A 22,839-nucleotide genomic window follows, 5' to 3' on the forward strand; every position below is an offset into this window, starting at 1 on the left:
GATTTTTGGAATGGTCAATGAGCATTGGCTTCGACTTAGAGTAACCAGTTGCATTAGCTCCTAACAGGAGAGTCAGCCTGTCCTTTGAAACTTTGAAGCCAGGCACTGACTTCTCTCTAGCTATGAAAGCCCTAGCTGGCATCTTCTTCCAATAGAGGGCTGTTTTGTCTACACTGAAAATCTGTTATTTAGTGTAGCCCCCTTCATTCATTACCTTAGCTGGATCTTCTGGATAACTTGCTGCAGCTTCTACATCAGCACCTGCTGCTTCCCCTCGCACTTTGATGTTATGGAGACGTCTTCTTTCCTTAAACCTCATGAGCCAACCTCTGCTGGCTTCAAACTTTTCTTCTGTAGCTTCCTCACCTCTCTCCGCCTTCACAGAATTGAAGAGAGTTAGGGCCTTGCTCTGGATTAGGCTTTCGCTTAAGGGAATCGTGTGACTGGTTTGATCTTCTACCCAGACCACTAAAACTTTCTCCGTATCAGCAATAAGGCTGTTTCACTTTCTTATCATTCCTGTGTTCACTGGAGTAGCAACTTTAATTCCCTTTAAGAACTTTTTCTTTGCATTCACACCTTAGCTAACTGGAGCAAGAGGCCTAGCTTTCAGCCTATCTTGGCTTCAACATGCCTTCCTCACTAAACTTAATCATTTCTAGATTTTGACTTAAAGTGAGAGATGTGCAACTCTTCCTTTCACTTGAACACTTAGAGGCCATTGTAGGGTTGTTAATTGCCCTAATTTTAACATTGTTGCATCTCAGGGAATGGCATCTTGATGCAGCAGTCAGAACACACACAGCCTTTACTGATTAAGTTTGCCGTCTTGCATGGGTATCATTTGTGGTGTCCCAAAACAATTATAATAGTAACATCAAAGATCACTGATCATAGATCACCATAACAAACAGAATAATAATGAAAAAGCTTGAAATATTATGAGAATTACCAAAATGTGACACAGAGACATGAAGTGAGCAAATGCTGTTGGAAAAATGCTGCTGACAGACTTGCTCGATGCAGGTTGGCACAAACCTTCAATTTGGGAAAAATGCAATCTCTGCAAAGGTCAATAAAGTGAAGCTCAATAAAACGAGTGTGCCTGTATGTATTTTTAAACATAGGTGAAACCATCTTTAATAGTGCTCTGAAACTTTCCTTTCTCTCCAACCTTAATATGTATGTACATGTTTCAGATCAGTAGATATAAAATTACCTCCATCTTCTCAATGGTTGCATAATATTTCAGTTCATTATGTGAACGTACTGTATTGACTTATTTAATCCTTTATTGACAGGCATTCAAATGGTTTCTTATGCTTTGCTATCATAAATATTGCTACAATGATCATCCTTTCACCTATAAATCTTTACAAACTTGCACTCTTATTTCTGTGGTAAACATTCCTAGGAGTGAAATTAATGATGAAAAAGAATGAGAATTTTAAACTTTAATATACCCTTCCAAATTACTTTCCACAGACAATGCGTGAGCATGCCTGTTTGCCCACACCCTCATCAACAGTGGTGTTAGCTACAATCTTATGTGTTAAAAGTGAAAAATATAAATCAGATGGTCAACCCCAGTTCTCAGACACATTGACAAAAACTTGCACAAGGAAGTGCTCCGTTAATTTATATACATCACTAAGAGATATTGATTCTTCTCTCCAATAGAACTAATTTCAGATTTTCTTGTGACAAAGAAGGACATCATTACGCCCCAAGAAGCTGGAAGAGAATTGACTTGATATTTAGTTTTGGTTAAATATATGGCTTAATACATATCAAAAGTTGAACAAAGGCCAAAATGACTTAAAACTCATATTTATTCAGCAGATGTTATTGTCTGTGTCCTATCTAGATTGTCTAGTTCTTGGGGGCAAATATATGTATATATTTTTGATACATATATAAATCATATACATATGCATGTATATATAGAAAGAGATACCTATATATCAATCTCTGAGGAAGCTTAAGGAGAAAGATACGCCTACCTATAAACAAGCAGTTGCAATAGAGTGTGACGTGTGTGAGAAAGATGTTGTATTATGACATTACAGCAAAGAGAGAACAACCTCTTTTGGGGAGGAGGGGGAGTGGGAGCCAAGAAAGATTTCTCACAAAAGATAATGATTTTGTGTGGCCCCAGAACATCCTAGGATTTCTAGACAGAGTTGAGAGCATGAGGGAAGAGCAAGTAGATCCATGTGGCAGTAGTACTGTATAAAGATGGGAAGGGTAGGACAGAGACATTCAAGTGAGAGAAATTGATCTCAGTTGTGAAGGATTTTGGTTGTTATGCCAAAAAATTTGGATCCAAGCTTGCACCTATTGGTGAGCTAGTGGGTTTTTTCTTTCTTTCTTCTTCTTCGTCTTTTTTTTTTTTTTTTGGTGATGAAGATTGGCCCTGAGCTAACTTCCATGCCAATCTTCCTCTACTTTGTATGTGGGATGCCACCACAGCATGGCTGTGAGCGGTGTGTAAGTCCCTGCCTGGGATCTGAACCTGCAAACCCCAGGCTGCTAAAGCAGAGAATGCGAACTTAACCACTATGCCAAGGGGCTGGCCCCTAGAGGATTTTTTTAGGCAAGGAGGAAACACAAATTTAAACAAGCAATAATAGAGCATCAGCATTCCAGAAAGACTGGAAATCATCACTAAAGTGGACTGTGCAATTTCACATAACTCCCAGTGACTGACTAGTCAAAGAAACATTACTCTGATTCTGAGAAACAGTATTTTGTTAAATATCACCATATTTGTCCTCTCTTCAAAATTCTACATTTAAGCATTTTCATCCCACCCTCCATTGGACAGTCTACCTGCATATTCTACAAACATTTGAGAATTAACCACTAAACTGAACACCTTTCCTTCCACCTCAAACCATCTTCTTCCCTCTCATTTGTCCATCTAGTAGCCCAAAGTTTTCCAAAAGTCATCCTAGATTTTTTCCCCTCTCCTTCCGTGCTTATAACTTTCTCCTACACATCTTTCATGTCCTGGCTTCTTTCCCACCATCCTAATTCAGACCTTCATCTCCTTCCCCCTGAACAAGTATAGTAGTCCCCGATCCCACCTTCCTGCCTCTAGAGTTAGCAGTCTCCAGTCTAGCTTCTGTATGTTTTTTTTTTTAAACAAGCAGATCTAATTATGTTGCGATATCCCATCCCACCATCATTACCATTAAAATCCTTCTATCACGTCCTTATCATAAGGGTAAAAAAATGGTTACAAAATGTAGTTAACTGTTTAATTTCATTTTTGTAAATATGTGCATGTGTAATACATACTATGTTTATAATACACAAGTGAAACACTGTATGCATGTATGGAGGCATGGGGAAACCCAAACTGTTACCTGGACTTGATGTTTTCATTTTTCTTTTCTAACTTTCTGATGAACATATGTGTTAAATAAATAAATAAAAATGAATGAATGGGGGCAGGCCTGGTGGTGCAGCAGTTAAGTTCCCACGTTCTGCTTCTCGGTGGCCCGGGATTCACTGGTTTGGATCCTGGGTGCGGACATGGCACTGCTTGGTATGCCATGCTGTGGTAGGCGTCCCACATATAAAGTAGAGGAAGATGGGCACGAATGTTAGCTCAGGGCCCAGCTTCCTCAGCAAAAAAGAGGAGGACTGGCAGTAGTTAGCTCAGGGCTAATCTTCCTCAAAAAAAAAAAAAACACAAAAAGAATGAATGAATCAATGAGGGAGAGGAAAGACAAAATCTGAATCCATTAGTATAGTTCGTATCACTCCAAACTTTGCTTCCTGCTCCCCACAAAACCTAAAGTTGGCCCATACCTGTGTCCTGATGTTCTTAAAATACACGGCACGTCTCTGATGGATCTTGCATTTTTATTCCCTTTTCTTGAAGACGTTTGTCTCCTCTTCTCTTCCTGTTCACCCTTCAAATCTCTCCCCCTTTCAACAATATGTTCCTTGAAAACTGGGTCTATTTCATCTTGTTCACCTCTGTATTCCTCGCACGTGGTGAGAGCAAAGCAAAGGATGCCTGAGTAAATGAATGATAAATAAGTTTCTTGGCTATAAATTGAAGATATAGCTTCCCTCAATGTTTACATTACTTTTATACAATCTCAAAAACGAACTCCAAATGGCTTTCTCTGTGGTGTTAGACAATGACTGTTTGTAGTAGGCTAAGCTTCAGAAAGCATGGATTTTTTTTCTTTTGCTGAGGAAGATTTCCCCTGAGCTAACATCTGTGCCAATCTTCCTCCATTTTGTATGTGAGTTGCTGCCACGGCATGGCTGCCGATGAGTGATATAAGTCCGTGCCCAGGAACTGAACCTGGGCCACTGAAGTAGAGTATGCCAAACTCGACCACTAGGCCATGAGGCCAGCCCCAAGAAAGCATGGATTTTTAGTTGTATTAATCCTCTATATTTTTAAAAACGACTCATGGATATTCTCTTATAAATCACATTTGAAGTTTGCAGCTTTTTATGGTATTTAATTTTAATTATTTTTACATATAATGCATTTTATTTCCTTAATATGGAAATGATGCAGTTGTTTTTAAAATCATTAGAAAGGACTCATTTAACTACATATATATTGCTCTTCAAATTCACTGAGAATTAAATAAGCTAACACTTATGAGGTGATTTTAAAAGACTTTAAGATTAATAATAGCAAAAAGATCACAACAATTTCTTAATCCTCAAGCACAGAAATATTCTTGGCTGACATGTTAAATTATTGAAGCCATATATAACTCAGGATTCTATGTGAACTTTTAAAGCAGGTTTTTAAAACATTGCTTTTTCTCTCCTGTTTCACTAATGTGGGGAAGATCTTTGGCTATGCATTCTTATGTGTATCCAGGGAGATACAGTTTCAGAAATAAATGTTTTTTCAAACCTGAAGTCTACTTTTATCATTTAATACTGCTCAATAATATCAGATCACTTTCTAATTTTTATTGATTTACAATCCTTACAAAATTGTTCTTATAATGTGAGAAAAGTGTTTGAATGTTTAATTCTCATTACAAGTAATAAACTCCTTTTGTTTGCAACCCAAAGAATTAAAAATAAAATCTGTATATTTTCATATTTTGGTTTTTCATAAAACTTAGTTGCAAACAAAGAATAAATTTTTCATAAAGCTTAGCTTCAAATAAAAAATAAATTTTCCTTCTATATATGTAAGAAACTTCCAAGGAGGGGAGTAGGTAAGAATCTATATATGTAAGAAACTCTGGAAATGTCAAGCCAACTCAAAGGAAACTTAAATTATATGGATATTTCACTTTGTTCATCCCCGCCACTCTATATTCATCATAAGCCAGTTGCTGAGTAATAGATTAGAGGGTGGTCATTAAGAATAAAACAAAGCACTGTGTCGTGATTTACCGGTGACGAGGGCCTTCTCATACATTATCCTTTGAATGACAGAAACAATGTTAAGGTGTATATGAGCAATAAGCATTGGTATTCCCATTTTAAATGTTAGGAAACTGAGGCTCTGAGAAAGCAATTTATTTGAGCCATGTTACACAGCTCTCACGAAGTCAAGTATTTTTATTTTAAATTCCAGAATGATATAAGGAAATGTGTATGGGTTTTAGAATCATACAAACTTGTGTCTAAATTCTGATCATACATCAGACAAATTACTTAACTCTCTAATTGCCATTTGTTAAGAATTTCTATTAATGCAACTAATGCTATCTAACTCATAGGTATGTTGTGTAATGTGCATAATGTGACCGTTGGCACGTGATATTCAGTTCTACTCAGAGCCACATTTATTGAGCACTTATTGTGGATCATGCATGGTTCTTCATTGTTTCCGTATATTAACTTATTTGACCCTCTCAACAGTCTTGTAAGGCGGGCGTTACCAGAAGAGGAAACTGAAGCAATTAGGGATTTAATTTGTCCAGGATCACCAAGTGGTGGATCTAAAATCTGAATTCTGCACACAATCGCACCTACCCTTAACCACTGTACTACTAATAATGTTAGATCTAGACTTTTCCATTCTCTTATCATGTGCCACCCGGGCCTCAATGACTGTTTTACATTGCTCTGTGCTCAAGTGAATTTCATAGGAGAACTCTTCAGTATACAACCAATTTGGGGACATAATACTGGATAGCATCTGATATAGCATCTGAAATATGACTAATATTTTTCAGAAAAGCAATCTCATTTTAAACATTAAATTTAGTAGCATAGTGTACAGTCTGAGTAATGCCTTTTGTTATTTATTCCCAGGAAAATTGCTATAAATGAACAAAGAAATGAATATATTCATAGAATATGTTTATATCATGTACATAATGTGTGACTTACTGAAAAAGGAAAACTTGCAGCTAACTCAAGAACTTATTCATTTTCAGGAATGATTTCTTAGTTATGCCAGACAGATGTCTGTCATCACAGAATATTTCTTTTATTTATAATTTTTTAAAAAATAGTAAGTGAATGTCAATTGTTTCCATACAGCTTTGTGGTATTTTCTTTTGTTTTGGTCTTTGCTGCCACGTAGAAGATTTTTACTCATGACCCCATCATAGAACAAATGATCCCACAGGATTTCTTAGTTCAGTATTTTTGACACAGCTAGTCATCAGAACAGCTATTTATATAGATTCTCCTCGTCATAGATTCTTTAACAGACAGTCAAAGAGATTTCATCAAAAATGACTTTCTCCTTAGGAAATTAAAACTCTGAGATAGCTGAATTATCTCCAGTGTAAGCAATAGCAACTTGTTTATGCTCTTTTTTAGAATCAGCTTTATTAAATTGTAAAAATTTGTTGGTAGAACACCTTACTACTGACAGTGAGATTAGGTAAAATCTATTTAAAATTTTTGACCAAAAATTCGTACAGTCGGACTGCACCGTTGTTTTTTGACTTACCTATTTACTAACTTCTCAGAAGCCTGTATTTCATGGAACACACTTTGGGGAACATTTAGCCCTTGTTTGAATTATTATATCATTTTTAATTCAATAAAATTTTTAGAGTACAATTAAAATAGGGTTTTGAAACTTTATGAAACACCATGGAGAATGATAAAAAAATAATGGCCAATCTATTGGACAATGTATCCTCCTAGACACTATTTTTTTCCCCCAATTATCAGCCTTAGCTATAAAACCATTCAGTCATACACACAGTTGCAATTACAAGGAACACCTGGCATAAGGAAGGGTGACTCAATGAGAATTGGTAGTGTCTAATGCTATGTCCAAATAGCGTTTGGTCTTGGTGTTTGGTTTGCCCTGTCAAATTTAGCCAATACAGTGGAGCCGTAGATGCAGTTGGCCTTTTAAAGATAAAACACTGAGGAGCAACCAAGTATCAGATCTGGGCAGGGTAACAACTGCAAAGTTCTAGAACAAAGCCAGACCTCTGACTTTAAAGCTATGTTAGCTGTAACTCAGCTCTGCTAGGCCAGGCAAACATATCTGATTGGTGACAGCAGAGTCCTGGAACAGCTGTTGACTAATGCAGAGAAGTGACATATTCTAGAGATCAGCTTGAAATGCTGTGTGGTTGTGGATTATGGAGAAGCAATGGCAGAAGGCAGGTCCACTGAGCATGTGGCTGAGGAGGGAAGACCCAGTGACTTCAGCAGAGTGGAGGGGCAGCCAGGGGCATACTCATAGCAACAGCCTAAAGCTATGGAGACTTAGAGATATGTGATCTATAAGGACTCACTCACCAGACTTGGCTCTGAATGAAAGAGTCGTTTCATCCCACACAGTGAGTTGTGACAACCGCTTAACGGGAATGATCAAATCACAACAACAACATTCAAGTTCAGGAAATTATGAGCTAATTTAAAACCCATGGGGAATGTAAGACAAGCTAAATGACAGTCTTTTATCTGGAAATTTCTCCAGGACACCTTCTCTTATAACTTCGGTCATGGAGTCTTTCGTTCCTCCATTAAAATGGGCAGCCCTTCATTCCGCATCGCATGCCAAGGAAGATAGCACATTTTCCACAGGAAAATGCCCACTCCTCACTGGGCTGATAACGGACAGTATCAAAGCCTGAAGTGATATGGCTGGGTTGGGTTCTGAATAAACTACTTCACGGTTTCATAACTGACACCATATGCTTTACACGGTCCCCCAACACAAGTAGACAAAATCCATTTCCAATCTGTTCCAGATTGTCTTGTGTATTTTATGGCTAAGGACTGAATCTCAAGCTAATAGTCACAGCAAGAAAGAAAAATGAGTGATTTATAATCAGGGTGCAGTGAGTCTTCAGACGTAAAGGATGCCCACTCCTTTGTATGTGTTGGTACGGGAGAGGACCAGCCGCTTCGGGCCGCCCTCCACGTGTCCACTGTTTCCACTACTTGGAGAGCCCATCAGCCCCATCTGCCTGGTGAGCTCCAATATATTTCAAGTTGTAATCGCCTTTGTAAAACAGAGTTGATCACGCTCCTTTGTGCCAACATTGTGTCCAGAACAATTTTCTTTACACCATTTAGCGCTTTCTACAGAAATTGTATGTTTCCATATCCGTTTTCTCTGCTAGAACTCCATGAGGGCAGTGGCTGTGGCTGGTTCATGTAGATGCCGAACAAATGTCTGTTAAAGGAATCGATTGAAAAAAAGACCAACTGAATAAATGTCATAAACTATAAACTTCTTTGGAGAACTGAAAAGACATGACACATGAGTACCGATGGTTTTGAAAATCATATTAAAACAAATATTTTCCTTGATGATAGGCAATAATATATACATGTTTGTTCATTATCAACCATGGGAATTAATTTTAAGCCTTTAGTTAATAAGTAGTTACCCAATATGCTATTATTCAAAAGTAAAAATTATTGGAGTGACAAAGCTTGAGCTGGAAAGGGACTTTGAGGTTTTTTTTCCGCTGGAGGGAATAGATTTGGCCTGAATCATTCACTCTCTTGCCTAGTCCCACTTTTGACCAACTGTAAGCATTTTAAAGTGCAGCTGGTTATGTTTAGGGATGGCAACTGTGGCCATGAAAGGAGAGTCTTCCTTGCTGAAGAGTTAATTGGTCTGTAAATATTTCACAAACATGATCTTCGTTTCTTAGTACGGTGTGTTTTGTTTTATTTTGTTTCATTTTTCAGTCCACGAAGCGTGAGTTTGAAGTCAGATAGATCCATGATTCCAACTCTAGCTAAACCTATTTATTAAGCTGTTTGACTTCAGAAAAGCTTCCCTAAAACTCTACAAACCTTTATTTCCTCATCTGTTGAATGAGGATAGTAATATCGACTTCAAACAGTTGTAAAGAATCGATGCATAGTGTATATGAAGTGCCTACCCTGGTGCCCGGCATAACCCAGGTTCTCTATAAATGGCATTTCCCTTTCTCCTTGCCAACTCACCAGGAGATCGGTGTCTCCCCAAGAGTTAGTCCTTAAATAAAGCAGGTGTACCTTAGCTCTTCTTTAGCCTGTGGGCTGTCCTCCCACAATTCCCACAATTTTTAAGAGAAAAATGCTTGCAGATCACAACTTATGCCATGGGATATCCATGAATGCCAATAAGATGTGACTACACAGAGCCATTGCTCTGCTCTATGAAACTCCAACAGAAGTGTTTAAAAGCCCTTTAACGGTAAGAAGATTCTTCTGTTGTTAATGTATTTTTGCCTTTCATAAAACTCTAAAATATAAGTATCAAATTGTGCTAATCTTTTAATTTTTAAAATTAATTTTAGAGTTACAGGAATTTCCCAAATATCCTTCATCCAGCTTCCCCTAATATTAATATGTTACATGACCATGGTACTTTATCAATACACTTAATACTAATATTAATATTGGTACAATATATTTACCTAACCAAACACCTTATATGGATTTCACTAGTTTTTCCAATAATATTGTTTTTCTGTTCCAGAATCCCAGATTGCTTTTAGTTAGTATGTTTCTTAGTCATCTCTAATCTGTGACAGTTCCACAGTCTTTCCTTGTCTTCCATGACCTTGACTCTTTTGAAGAATGCAGGTCAGTTATTTTTTAGAATGCCTCTCAATTTGGGAGTATATAATGTCTTCTCCTGATTAGATGAAGCTAAACATTTGTGCAAGAATACTGCAGAAATGAAGTGTTTCTCTTGATCACTTGATGAGAGTACCGTTGGCTGGGCTTCTCCACTGCAAAGTTACGTTTTTCCCTGTGTAATTAATAAATACCTTAGGAGAGTGACTTTTACACTGTTCCTAGAGTATTTTTTGGAATATCTTTTAAAGTCAAATTAATATGCATAAAAATATGACTATACATAGAAAGGACTGTCCCATTATAGCTCAATTATTTTCACAGATATCTAAATTTTACACTGTTAGAATATGTTTATACTAAAAATTGATACTAAGTTTTGATCTCACAAGGTCATAATAGTTTGGATGTTCAGTTTTGAGTGCATCAGCACTTCCTTCTAAGCAGAATTTAGTTACATTTAGCCTGTTTTGAGCTTAACTGTGGCTGTATAAGATGCTAATTAGTGGATAATCTTTAAAAATACCATTTAGTGCTAAACAATTACTATTAAAGCCTGAAAAAAGATGAAATTTATAACTTAAGACATGTAATGAGAGAATTCTTTTGTAGCATGATGTATTCCATATGTCACTTGGTTTGAGTTCCCTTCAAGTTTTAAAATCCCACAATTCTGAGGATCATCGTGTGTGTGCACCTGTGTGTGCACATATAGGTGTCTGTAGGTGTATGTGTGTTTGCGTAGCAGTTACCAAGATGAATGTAGGCAGAAAATACATACATCGTGCCCCAAACTAGTGTAATTACGTGTTTTATTCAAATGTTCAACTCTATTTGTACCACTGAAGCAGATTTCCTACAAAAGCTACATTTTTGAGGATCACAACCTCACATGCTTTATTAGTGGACTATTTATAAGTGTTATGGTCCACGCTGAAATACTTAGACCAGCAGTTATGTTTACTTGGAGTGATCGTTATCTCCTGGGAAAACCTGCTTGCTACTTACTAGATGGCAAACGTTTGTTATTTGGTGTCACCATTATTGACAAGTACACGTCAGTTAAAAGTTGTCTTTTAACAAAATCGTCCCATTCGCTACAACATGAATGGACCTTGAGGGTATTAAGTTAAGCAAAATAAACCAGACAGAGAAACACAAACTGTATGATTTCACTCATATGTGGAAGATAAACTAACACACGGACAAAGAGAACAGTTTAGTGGTTACCAGAGGGGAAGGGGCTTGGGGGTGGGCAAAAGGGGCGAAGGGACACATTTATATGGTGACTAACAATAAGAATGTACAACTGAAATTTCACAATGTTATGAACTATTATGACCTCAATTAAAAAATAAAGAGGAAAAAAGTTACCTTTTAAAATATCTCTGTAGCCTACTGCCTCTTTCTACTCACTACTATTTCTGCTTTGGTCTATAAATAATATAAATAATAGGTTTACTCTTTTAGAATATGAAATGAACTTTTCTATTTGTCATCGTTGTTATTGACTTGCCTCTTCCCAAGCTCGCCTAGATTCTTCAAAGTATGAGAGAGACCATGGTCATACATTCTGTTCCAATTCCACCCTTCTTTGTTCACAAATCAAAAAGAACAGAACTTTTTCAAATATCCAAACATATAAATCCATTCTTTCTTTTTATTTGCATTCACTTCTACCCTTCTGGATTCCATCTGGAGCCAAAACCAGAAGTGCTGAAAGACCACAACAAAGGCTGCTTTCCCCAGAGTTTCTAGCTCACCGGAAGTGGGAAACATTAGTCATTTCACAGGCCCCGTCTCACTAGGTTTTCCAGTCCAAATTCTACAAGCCCAGAGACTCATATGTATTTCTAAATTGAGAATAGAGGGTGCCTTTCAGAAAGGACTCCAGCCAGCAGGATCACATTGGCCCCATCCTAGTTAATTTGGAGGCCATCTAGGTTAAGAAAGATAAGACTGAATATTAGTTCAGGGATTTGGAATGCGTGAGAAGTATAAAGAGGCATTCCAAATATTGATGTCGTATTAATACATTTAATTGAGTTGAACTAGTTCATCTGCTTATAATATGTCTCAATTTTCCTTTTCCCTGAGTTCATTAGGCTCTAACTTGAAATTCTTAGGAAGTATAATGTCTGGCCACTTTTCAGCTATTTATTTAAGGAAAGAAACATACACATTGTGTTTTCTTATATGATGGCTCATTACTACGTGGATTCTGATGTGTTATAAGGAAGACTATGAATTCCAAGCAAAATAGCAAGTCAAGCTGCATATACAATCCTGCTACCCAACAGCAAGTTCCATTATTTTTAAAGAACAATTAAAATTGAAAACCTATTTGTAAACTCTCACTAAAACTGGATAAAATCAAGCATTGAAACTCATCAATTTTTAAAGCAATGTTTTTAGAGATCCCTTCTTCTCAAAGTAGAACAACTTAGCTGGCTACTCATTTTCATTAAAATTCAAAGGCAATTATATAGGTAAACCTTGTTCACATAATTTATTAGAACAAACTGTAAACAAAATTCAAAATGTCTCCTACTCCTCAATAAAGATGTTTAATTTTGTACTGTCCCTTAAAAGAATAGCTACTTAGTTAAAGTTTTTGTAAGTTTTATAAAAGGAGATAGACCTTAGAGACTTATCTAATAAGAATTTTTAAACAGAACAAAATTAAAGAAGCTTAATTCATTGCCACAATCTTAAATGTGTCATCAGAATGAGCCAAGAATGAAAATCATGATTCCAAAATAATTTTACTGATTTCTTCCCACTTCCTATCTTTGTTTCCAAACACCATCCACTCTGAACTTCAATGGCCATGTTTTTCACTCAGTTCTAGAATGTTTCAGATGCTCATCCTTCTACCTGCAATATTTACTCAATTCCCTTTTAATTATGTTTTCTCTGATAAACTATAAACTCCTTGAACACAGGACAGTATTAAATGACTGTGCAGGACTATACTCTTTCACAGCCCTCAGAGGGAACCAAATCTGCCAACATCTTGATTTTGGACTTCTGGCCTTCAGACATGTGAGACAATAAATTTCTGTTGTTCTAAGCCACTTAGTTAATGGTACTTTGTTACAACAGCCATAGGAAATTAATAGACCTTCAAAGGAGCTACCAGTCCTTTTCTGATTTTCTATCTTTTGCTTTACCATTTTAAATACTATTTTCTTGACTTGTTTGTATTTTTAAAAATATAAGCATAATTCATACTAACAGCAAAATCTTCGAAAACATAAATAAAAAGTAAAAGTCATTTTTGCTTCCCCATCTCTGGCCTACCATTCTTCATCTTCTAAAAGAGCCACTGTTCAGAGTTTCTTGTGTATTATTCCAGAAGTTATGTATGTACCGTCAAGCATACAGAATATCTAGAACTTTATTTTACTTAAATAAGATCATGGTATATATAAGGCTCTACAACTTGCTTTATTGCTCTTAATAATATTTCTCCCCTTATTTCCACTCTGCATCCTTTTTTTCTAAGAATTACAAAATATTCCATTATATGGATGGATAAGTTATTCAACCAGTTCCCTATTGATAGACACTTGAGTTATGTGAAGTTTTCTGTTATTACACGAAGTGCTTCAGTAAATTTCCTTGAACATGAATCTTTGCAGACTTTGTAAAGTATAGCTGTACGATAAAGTCTTAGCTGTATAATTATAGTTGAGAGATATTTCCAAATTGCCTTCCATCAACAATATGTCTCTTTCAATATGAATTTATATGCATTACATTCTTTTCTTCATGAAAAACATTCAATTTTGGCATCACTGTGGTATGTAAAGGATGATTTCAGATGGATTATGCTGTGATCATTTACTGCTAATGTATACCCTCAGCTAATTATTCTATCAGTGTTCATTTGGTGTCTAATACAGTGACTCAAACCAAAACTACTTGGTGTTTTATGGCTGGCTGATTATAATACAAGGAAAGCAGTTGTTAAATTTAGAGACAATGTGAAGACAGAAGACAATTCATTCCTTTGGAACAAGATAGTGACAGTAGCTCCTCAGGAACCTAATTTATTGTGGGAAACAGCACAGTCCTGACCTGGAAAGGTACTCTGCCTTTCTGGAGGTGCCAGGGCTGTCAAGTCTGAGAGATCACTACTGACTTACTGGAAAGAGCAGCAGCCCAGGAGAAGGAGAGGAAGGGGTCTCTGTGGACGGAGCTGGGTGACACTGTATCTTTTCAAATTTAGGTGGGCATTTTACGTTATTTAATGGGGGAGGGAGAGAATTGTCTCATCTTACAGCAATGATTCCGTGGGATCAAAAGAGTAGATACTGTTTAAAGATACCTACCAGATCAGAGAGTCAATTTGGCATTGCTCTAAAAATATAGCAATGTCACGTTAAAAATGAGAAATACTAAAAATTTCTTTGTGGCTAGACACTTCTGTAGGGAATTAAATGGGCTTCCAGGGGAACTGGTAACAAGAAACAGAGGACATGTTTTCATGGGTAGGGCAGGGCCCAAACCAAGGGTACCTTAATGTCTTCTGTTAGTTGCTGAAGCATTTCATGAAAAATTAAGGAAATTTTAAAAATTATGTCCCAGACATGTGTACTGTGTGCATGTTTGAACAAGAAAATCCCTGTTAATTATCTTACTGCATTCTGTTGAGAGCTCTGACAATCCACTCAGGAATTTATAAAGTCTCCAGCAAAATGATACACTCTAAATGTGGAGCTTTCTGGGGTTAATAACATTTTAAGCAACTCTGCTAAATACTACCTTGCCATGTATCTAGACTCTGGGGCTCCAAGGGAATGACGCTTAAAACCAGAAGAACTGTCATTCGTTTTCTTGAATATGCCTGAACCTGACCAAATTACTAATCACACCAATGAGGAAAGAAATTCGAGATGCAAATGAGTTTTTTCCTTTTAAGATGGTCTAAAATTTTTCTTATTAGTGGAATTAATCACTTTTAAGATCTAAAGGAATACTCAAAAAATTCACATAGCCTGAGAAGAATAGATTTTGTAGACTCTGAGAGGAAGAGAGAAGTTTGGCTGCACCTTATGTTTCCATAGTGGTTTGATCAAGCAGGAGTTTGTTCTTCTTCCATCGCGAGAAGTACAGAGGTAGGCAGCCCAAAGTCTTTCTATCTTTCTGTTTATGATTGCTTCATGGTCGCAACATGGCTGCTGCTTCTTCAGGCTCACATCAGCATTCCAAGTGGAAAGAAGAAACAGAGTGACAAAGAAAAAGAGGCATCAGGGAAGCAAAACTTTTCCAGAAATCCATAGCCAATTTCCACATTTCTTTGGCTAGAATTGTGTCGTATGGCCAAGTCTAGCTACAAAGGAGACTGGGAAATAGAGTTTTGTTTGGTTTTTTAATGCTAGATACATTAGTGCCTACAACAAAACAAAGGTCTTTCTTTTAGAAAGGAAGAAGGAAGAATGGGTGCCGTGTTGGCACCTACCATGGCTGCAGTACTTCAGATCATTTCACACAATTCTCTTCCCTCTGCTCTCCACCCTTCCCCGTTTTACAGTGAGAAACTAGATCAAGTGACCTACTCAATATCACACAGCCAGCTCATGACAAAGCTGGCACTAAAATTCACGACTGTGACTCCTAACACAGTGGTGCTCTTTCCAGCATATGCCACTGTTCGCTTGTTCCGGAAAATGTGCACGTAGCTGTACTGACACCACCTTTTCTTCCCTACCTCCCTCAACTCTGTCAGGCAGTCTCTGGACGTGAGTCCGCATTTGGCCATATACTTAGTTTCATTCAACTTTAAGGGTAACATTGTTTGGCTGCACCTGGAAAATGATTAATATCCACCCAAGTGGGCTGCCCTGGCTTTACAAAATAGTGAAGACTTTAACATGAAAGATTAGGATGTATGCCCTGCAAACCTACATTAACCACTAAAGAGAAATTCAAAAAGAAGCGCAGAATGCAATAGAATATTCTTTGGCCTAAACTACGGAGAGGAGAGTGTGATTTTAAATTTCATTTATTTCAAAATCTACGTCCCTCTCCCAGTCCCTGCTCTGTTTATCCTTTGCAATATAGATTTGATTCCTGTCCTATCTTGGAATTTACTAGAGTCGTGGTTGTTTAGTTAGAATCAACGGGCCTGACCTACCAACTGTGGTGGAACAGGTACCCGATGAGAACATCCAGCCAAGGCAGAAACAGCACCTTGCCTGGTAATGATTCAGACACAAGACAAGGCCAAGCTTTTAAGTAGCAGGAGTGGGCACTCAGTCTGGCTCTCACTTACGCTATGCTCCTCTGTGTTCTGCATTATGTTGACTCTATTATCAAGGCTCACATGTGGGATGCTGGGTATTCAGAAAGTGCAAACATTGAACATTTTAAGATAATATCATGCTCTATTGCCGGTCATTTGTGTCAGCAGGTTTGAAGTGAGATCAGAATATGCTCCTGTATTATTATAGTAAGTTTGTTCTAAGCTGCACCAAAGAGGATAATTAGAACAAATGAGATGTAGATTTCAGTTCAGGATCGCAAGGAAACTTCTGGCGGAGAGCTAGACTGTGTCCTTTGAGGTCAGGGCCTCCTATTCTCAGCATGGCACTTTGCACGTTCTAGATATTAAATTAATACCCTTCCATTTTAAAGATGTGTTCAGAAATGCTTAGGAACACCTTATGAGTTAATATTCTTCCTGTAAGTGAGGAATTTATAGTAGATAACCTGGGAGTTGCTATCTTAAGAAAAGATTCTATGATTTGATTATTAAAATATAGATTGTCAGGGGGCCAACCTAGTGGCGTGGTGGTTAAGTTAGCGCACTCCACTCCAGCGGCCCATGGTTCACCAGTTTGGATCCCCAGGCGTGGACCTGCACCACTCATCAAGCCATGCAGAGGTGGTGTCCCACATAGGAAATAGAGGAAGATTAGCACAGATGTTAGCTCAGGGTGAATCTTCCTCAAGCAAAAAGAGAAAGATTGGCAACAGATGTTAGTTCAGGGCCAATTTTCCTCACCAAAAAAAAAAAAAAAAAAGATAGCGTATCAGTTTGTTAAAAAAAGACTTACTTTTATTTTGACTTAAGATGTCAGATAAATTCTTTTCCCACCTCATGACCTTTGATATGCAATTCTTTCTTCCTGAAATTCTCATCCGCTACTTTTTCACATCCTTCAGTTCAGAGGTCGTCTCCTGCCACCTGTGACTAACCCAGCTGAAATAGCCCCCATCCACTCATCAGTGACTGAGTTTGGTTCCCCACAAGACAAGCCATCAGCGCACGTGACAGTACACCATTCTCATTGATTGACACGTGCCAGTTATATGCAGGGCTTTGATAAAAGAGACTAGCTAGGGCTTCGGCAGCTGGATTCTGCAGTCTGGACTCTCTTTCCAGTGCCTTCCAGATGAGTGTTAGGACACAATCATACACACTCACACCACAGAGACCCCAAACAATCATTGTCAGGCAAAGGTTTATCTAAATCCAGTCTTTTAGAAATATTTCATCATTATTTACATGGAAATATATATATTTAGTTATATAAAATATATGTATGTTTGTTTATTAATAAATTGACCACATCTTAATCTGAAGTACCTGAGTTTAGGTGACTTTGTGACGTGTTCATGGTATGTTTCATGTGGCATGTATTGTCCTGTAACGAAACATGCTCTTCAGTTTTTTTCTTAATTGTTTGTGTTGGAAATCTCTCCCTGTTAGTCCATTTAGATCTGTCCTTATACATGTTCTTTATGCATTGCATGAGCGTTTCTCTACAGCAGATGCTGAGAAGTCTGACTTCAGGGCTATGGAATCTGTGAATATTTTTTTTCTGCTTTTTCTCCCCAAATCCCCCAAGTAGATAGTTGTATATTTTAGTTGTAGGTCTTTCTAGTTGTGGTATGTGGGACGCTGCCTCAACGTGGCCTAATAAGCGGTGCCATGTCCGTGCCCAGGATCCGAACCAGCAAAACCCCAGGCTGCTGAAGTGGAGTGCATGAACTTAACCACTCGGCCACGGGGCCAGCTTCTGTGAATTTTTAGTTTTAGTATAAACTGACTTCCAAAGTAGCTGAACTAATTCACACTACCCTCAGCAGTGTATGATGGTAATTATTTCTCACTAACATTTGATATAAACCTTTTTTTCAATCTGACAGATGCAGGTGACATTTTTTTCTAGCCTTAAAAAAAAGGTCTAGTCTCCACCAAAAATAAACATACAGATAGAAATCACATACATACACACTTCCCTCACATGCAAATACATGTCACTCATAGATGTTTATTCAGACTAAAACTCCTCACATTATTATAAATTTTGTGTTATTTTTAATTGATTTATTATAATGAATATTTTAATACAAGTCACATTCCTAATCTTTAATTAGTGTCCTAAACCCTACTTTCAGTCATGAATTAAAAATGGAAATATGTATACCAGATCAAGATTTCAAGAAGTCCGTACTCACCCCATTCCTTTTGTCTCTTAATATCCTGGACCTTTTTGTATGAGATCTGGGACTCTGAGTTGGGAATTAGGATATTTGAAAGCATGAGGGAACGGAACTAGAAACTGCTCATTAAAGGCAGAGTTCCAGAACAAAGAAGAGGTCAAACCAATTATTTCTGTCCATCACTGAGAACTTATGATATAAAGAGGGAGACAACTCTAACCTTTTATGCATTCAGTAAATATTTACTGTTGCCTACTGTGTGGTAGGGACTGGGTATACTTGTGAGTGAGATAATTATTTGTTCTCAGGGAGCATTCAGTCTCGTGGAAAAGACTCAATAATAAACATAATAACCAAATGGTGAAGAGTGCGAAGGAAACAAATGGTGCTAACGTGGACAAGAGCAGGGATACGTAATTGTGCTAGAATTTCAAGAAGGCCTTGCTGAGACCTAAAACCCAAAAAGATGCTCTCCATGCAAAATTTGGGAGAAGGCATTCCTGACAGAGAGTGTAGCATTTTTCCCTGCCCTAAATTGTGATGGACTGAGGGAACCTCATGAGAAGGGCCACAGTGGAACCAGGTGAGGTAGCATAGAAGGACGCAGGACAGGTCCAGGGGCCAACAGCTTTGTAGAATAAGCTAGAGAAAATGAGAGTAGGCCAAACTGCTGGAGCAAAGCAGAGAGGAGAAGAGAGGTTTCAGAGAGGCAACAGTCTGCTCTTCTCCATTGCACACGTCAGACCGTGGAAGGTGCTGCTTGGTACAGAACGTGTCTCTACAATGGTATTCATGCAGTGAGATGGTACCTACTTTTTTTTTTTTGAGGAAGATTAGCCCTGAGCTATCTACTGCCAATCCTCCTCTTTTTGTTGAGGAAGACTGGCCCTGAGCTAACATCCATGCCCATCTTCTTCTACTTTATACGTGGGGAGCCTACCACAGCATGGCCTTTGCCAAGTGGTGCCATGTCCGCACCCGGGATCCGAACCGGTGAACCCCAGGCTGCCAAAGCAGAGCATGCGAACTTAACTGCTGCGCCACTGGGCCAGCACCCAGGATGTTACCTACTTTTATAAATATATGAAGATGTTTTGAATAAACTATATGTATTCGATCACATTTTTGGCCTATCAAGCTCTTGAATAAATGTTCATTGAAATGAAATTCATCTGTCAAACTAATATTCTCCCCAAATGTTTCCCATTTCCCTTCTCACATTAACTGACTTTTGCACAATATTAGAGGATAATATCATCCTCTATTATATATGTTATATTTTTAATGAATCAACACATAGGTATATTTTTAAAGTAGAACTTGCGTCTATTTCTTTAAAAGTTGGCAGAGCAATACTTGAATGTCAATGCCAAAATAAAGATTAAATTGTCATTAGAATTTATATGAATCTCCAGTCATAGGTAACTACTTATAGTACAAAAACTATTGATAGGTCAATACCCCAAGAAAGGTAAATGAGAATTGCTCCCTTTTATCCATAAAGCTTATTTGGTAAAGGAAATCTTATTTTTTAGATTTGATTATTATAGATCAGGTTAATTACTGTGACAGCTGATTTCTATCATTTTAATGCAGGACTGTGGCTTATTGATTCACCCGGAGGAAGCCTGTGGGTTACAGACTATTTCTTCTGACTACATTGAAGCAATTTCACAGCCTGAACTAAAGATTTGTCCATCTGGGGATGCAAAAGGTGACTATCACATTTGATATCATTTCTCTTTTAAAAGATCCTTTAATATAGATAAGTATATGCTTATCAAGGTAATATATCACTTTTTCATTAGTATGAACTGCAACATATATAATTCATGTAAATGCATGGTTTTAATGCATGAAATATTTTGATTAATCTAATGCTTTTCTCTTTACCCTCTGCTCTTTGCCTGGTTAATCCATGCTCATCTGCAGATCCCAGCTCAAAAGTCATGTATGCCAGAAGAGAGCCTTCCTTGAGCCTCTGATTTGTTTCCTTCTTCTATACTCCCATAGCACCCTGTGCTTTCTTCTGCAGCAGCTACACCAATACTTAAATGATTAAGTATGCAATTATTTGTTTGTTTGATATCAGCCTTCTCAGGCTGTCCACTGCATAAGGGCAAGGAGTCTGATTTGCTCACATGGTATCAATCCACTTAGCACTCTCATTTCTGCAGAGTAGGCACAAAATAAATATCTATTGACCTTGTGAATCAAAGAACTGTAGAGTATATACGTTCAGTTTTAAATCATTTCCTTTAATTAAAAAACAATCTTTGGAATGATCACTAGTGTCTCCCATATTTTAAGTATTATAGAGGTAGGAAAATTGTGATATCAAATTCAAATTACAGTGTTCCATCCTGCCTAAGCCTAGAGCAGACCTGGAATGGGAGACTTTGGTGCCACTGTCCACATTCCCTGTTTCTCTCCCTCCCCAGCCCTCTTCTTCAGTGGAGACTAGTGGGGTCCAACCAGAGCTGGGCCTAAAGATGAGGCAACAAGAGGAGCAGGGAGCATCTACTCTGAGATTCCTGGTGACCATATCGGCCTCCTGACCTCAGGTCTCCCTTCATGTAAAAAGTCTGAGAAAACACTCCGGAGCTTTGCTCCCCTTGCCATGAACTTCACACCACAGCTTGAATGAGCAATGAGTTTCACAAATGGGCAGGACAAATTGCAATTTGGCATGCACAGTTAGCAAAAGTGGGCATATCCCTGTTCTTGCACATGTGTTCTAAATAATAAATGACAGTTAGTGCGTAGGGAGGCATTTACCCGTTATGGTGTGTTGGGTGGTATGATTTATGATTCTTGGCTAAACGAGATATATACTCTTACATACAAAGAAGATACCGATGTGTCCAGTTAAGTATTTTTTTATCAGATGACAATTTATGAGAATCATAAAACAGCTTAATTCTATTCCTCCTACTGAACCAAGTCAGAAGTTCCTCAGCAAAATGTTGACGATACATTACTGAGATTCTTCAAGAAGTGGCAGCTTCTTCTGTCCATTAAATTTGCAGTACCATATGCCAGGCCCTGATATGAAGCTGTCTTCATGCCTGGTCCGTACAGGAGAGGCCGGCATAGAACAGGAGGCTTCTGGTAACTTGAGTATTGAGGCCTCTTTAGAGAAGCCCCCAAAACTGACTCCCCAGTCAAGCCCATGCTCCTTAGCCTGACAATTCCAGCCCTCCGTAATCTGACCCTTCCTACCTCTCCCAACTTCTCCCACCCTTTCGGCCTCACATCATGCCAATAATGCTGCTGCTGCAGGACTCCAGGCTCTTGTCCATGCTGTTCCCTTCTAAAAGTCTTCTTCCCACGTTGGCCTAATTCTCCTGATGCTGTATCTTCCTCTCCAGGAAGCCCTTCTTTACCACCCTCCCTCAACTCACCCCCCAAATTAGCTTCTCTTCTGTGCTCCCAGAATACCTTGGGCACATGTCTACAATAGCACTTAACTCATCATGTTTCAGGTATTTCATGTACATGTTTCTCTCTCTTTAATTAGTCTTCAAAGTGGAAATGATGCATCCGAACAAGGGGAGGGAGAGACCCCAGACAAACCACTGGGATGAAGCTAGTAAAGATTAAAATATGTGCACCTTTATTTTTATCTAATCATTTTTGTTTTATAATGGACATAATATATACATATAGGAGTATATGTACATATATTACAGTGTATATGTATTAATATATTGAAGGTGCATTAGCGGGAAGTTTTTCCTACTGACTGCTCTAGGTTGTATGTTTCTCCAGAGAAGAGATTGTCTCTTAGTCGTCTTTCAGTGTCTAATACATGATTTAAAAGTGGTTGCTGAACTAAAACCAAGATCCGAGCCCTCCTCCCTTCCACAGAAGATTCTGAGCAGCCAGGACACAATCAATTAGGGCTAACTGCTCCACCCTTGAGATTCTAAAGACCTAAAGATTCAAAGTAAATGAGTGAGGTTGGAAATAGCAGTTTACAAGAATGGATTTTTTGCTGCTGGAAGTGATCTCATTCCTTGGTAGTAGGACTCCCTCCTGTTGAAAGAAACTGTCACGGTGACAACACTGGAAGGAAGTTTATGTAGGCACTCTGACTTTAGCTTATATGGCCACAGATTGGTTCCAAAATCTTATTTTCACAGCACATTACAGTTATTTGGCAGAACTGGATCAATTTTTTCGCCTTGCCAATGTAATGATGGTCAAAATGTCTTTTCAATAACACTAGCTAATATAATTTGGAGTGACTGTTTTTTTTTAATTCTTAAGTTGATATCTAGCCTTTAGAAAATAATTTAACTATAAGATACAACCTAAGAATAAAATCTCTTGCTTAAGAAAGGAAAAACAATTCTTCTAATTTGGAGAAAGAAG

The 22,839-nt window shown here is 37.9% G+C and overlaps 1 protein-coding gene across 5 annotated transcripts in view; it reads left to right on the forward strand.

Annotated features, from left to right (window-relative positions):
- Positions 1–22,839, forward strand: part of CPED1 (cadherin like and PC-esterase domain containing 1) — a 271,872-nt gene that overhangs the window by 203,413 nt on the left and 45,620 nt on the right. For all 5 annotated transcript variants that reach the window (XM_046669323.1, XM_046669321.1, XM_046669319.1 and 2 more), the window contains one exon: positions 20,059–20,176. In XM_046669323.1, the coding sequence (XP_046525279.1) occupies positions 20,059–20,176 (118 nt within the window). The remainder of the gene's footprint in view (positions 1–20,058; positions 20,177–22,839) is intronic.

The sequence above is a fragment of the Equus quagga genome, chromosome 8 (genome assembly GCF_021613505.1).
Source record: "Equus quagga isolate Etosha38 chromosome 8, UCLA_HA_Equagga_1.0, whole genome shotgun sequence".
NCBI classification, from domain to species: domain Eukaryota; kingdom Metazoa; phylum Chordata; class Mammalia; order Perissodactyla; family Equidae; genus Equus; species Equus quagga.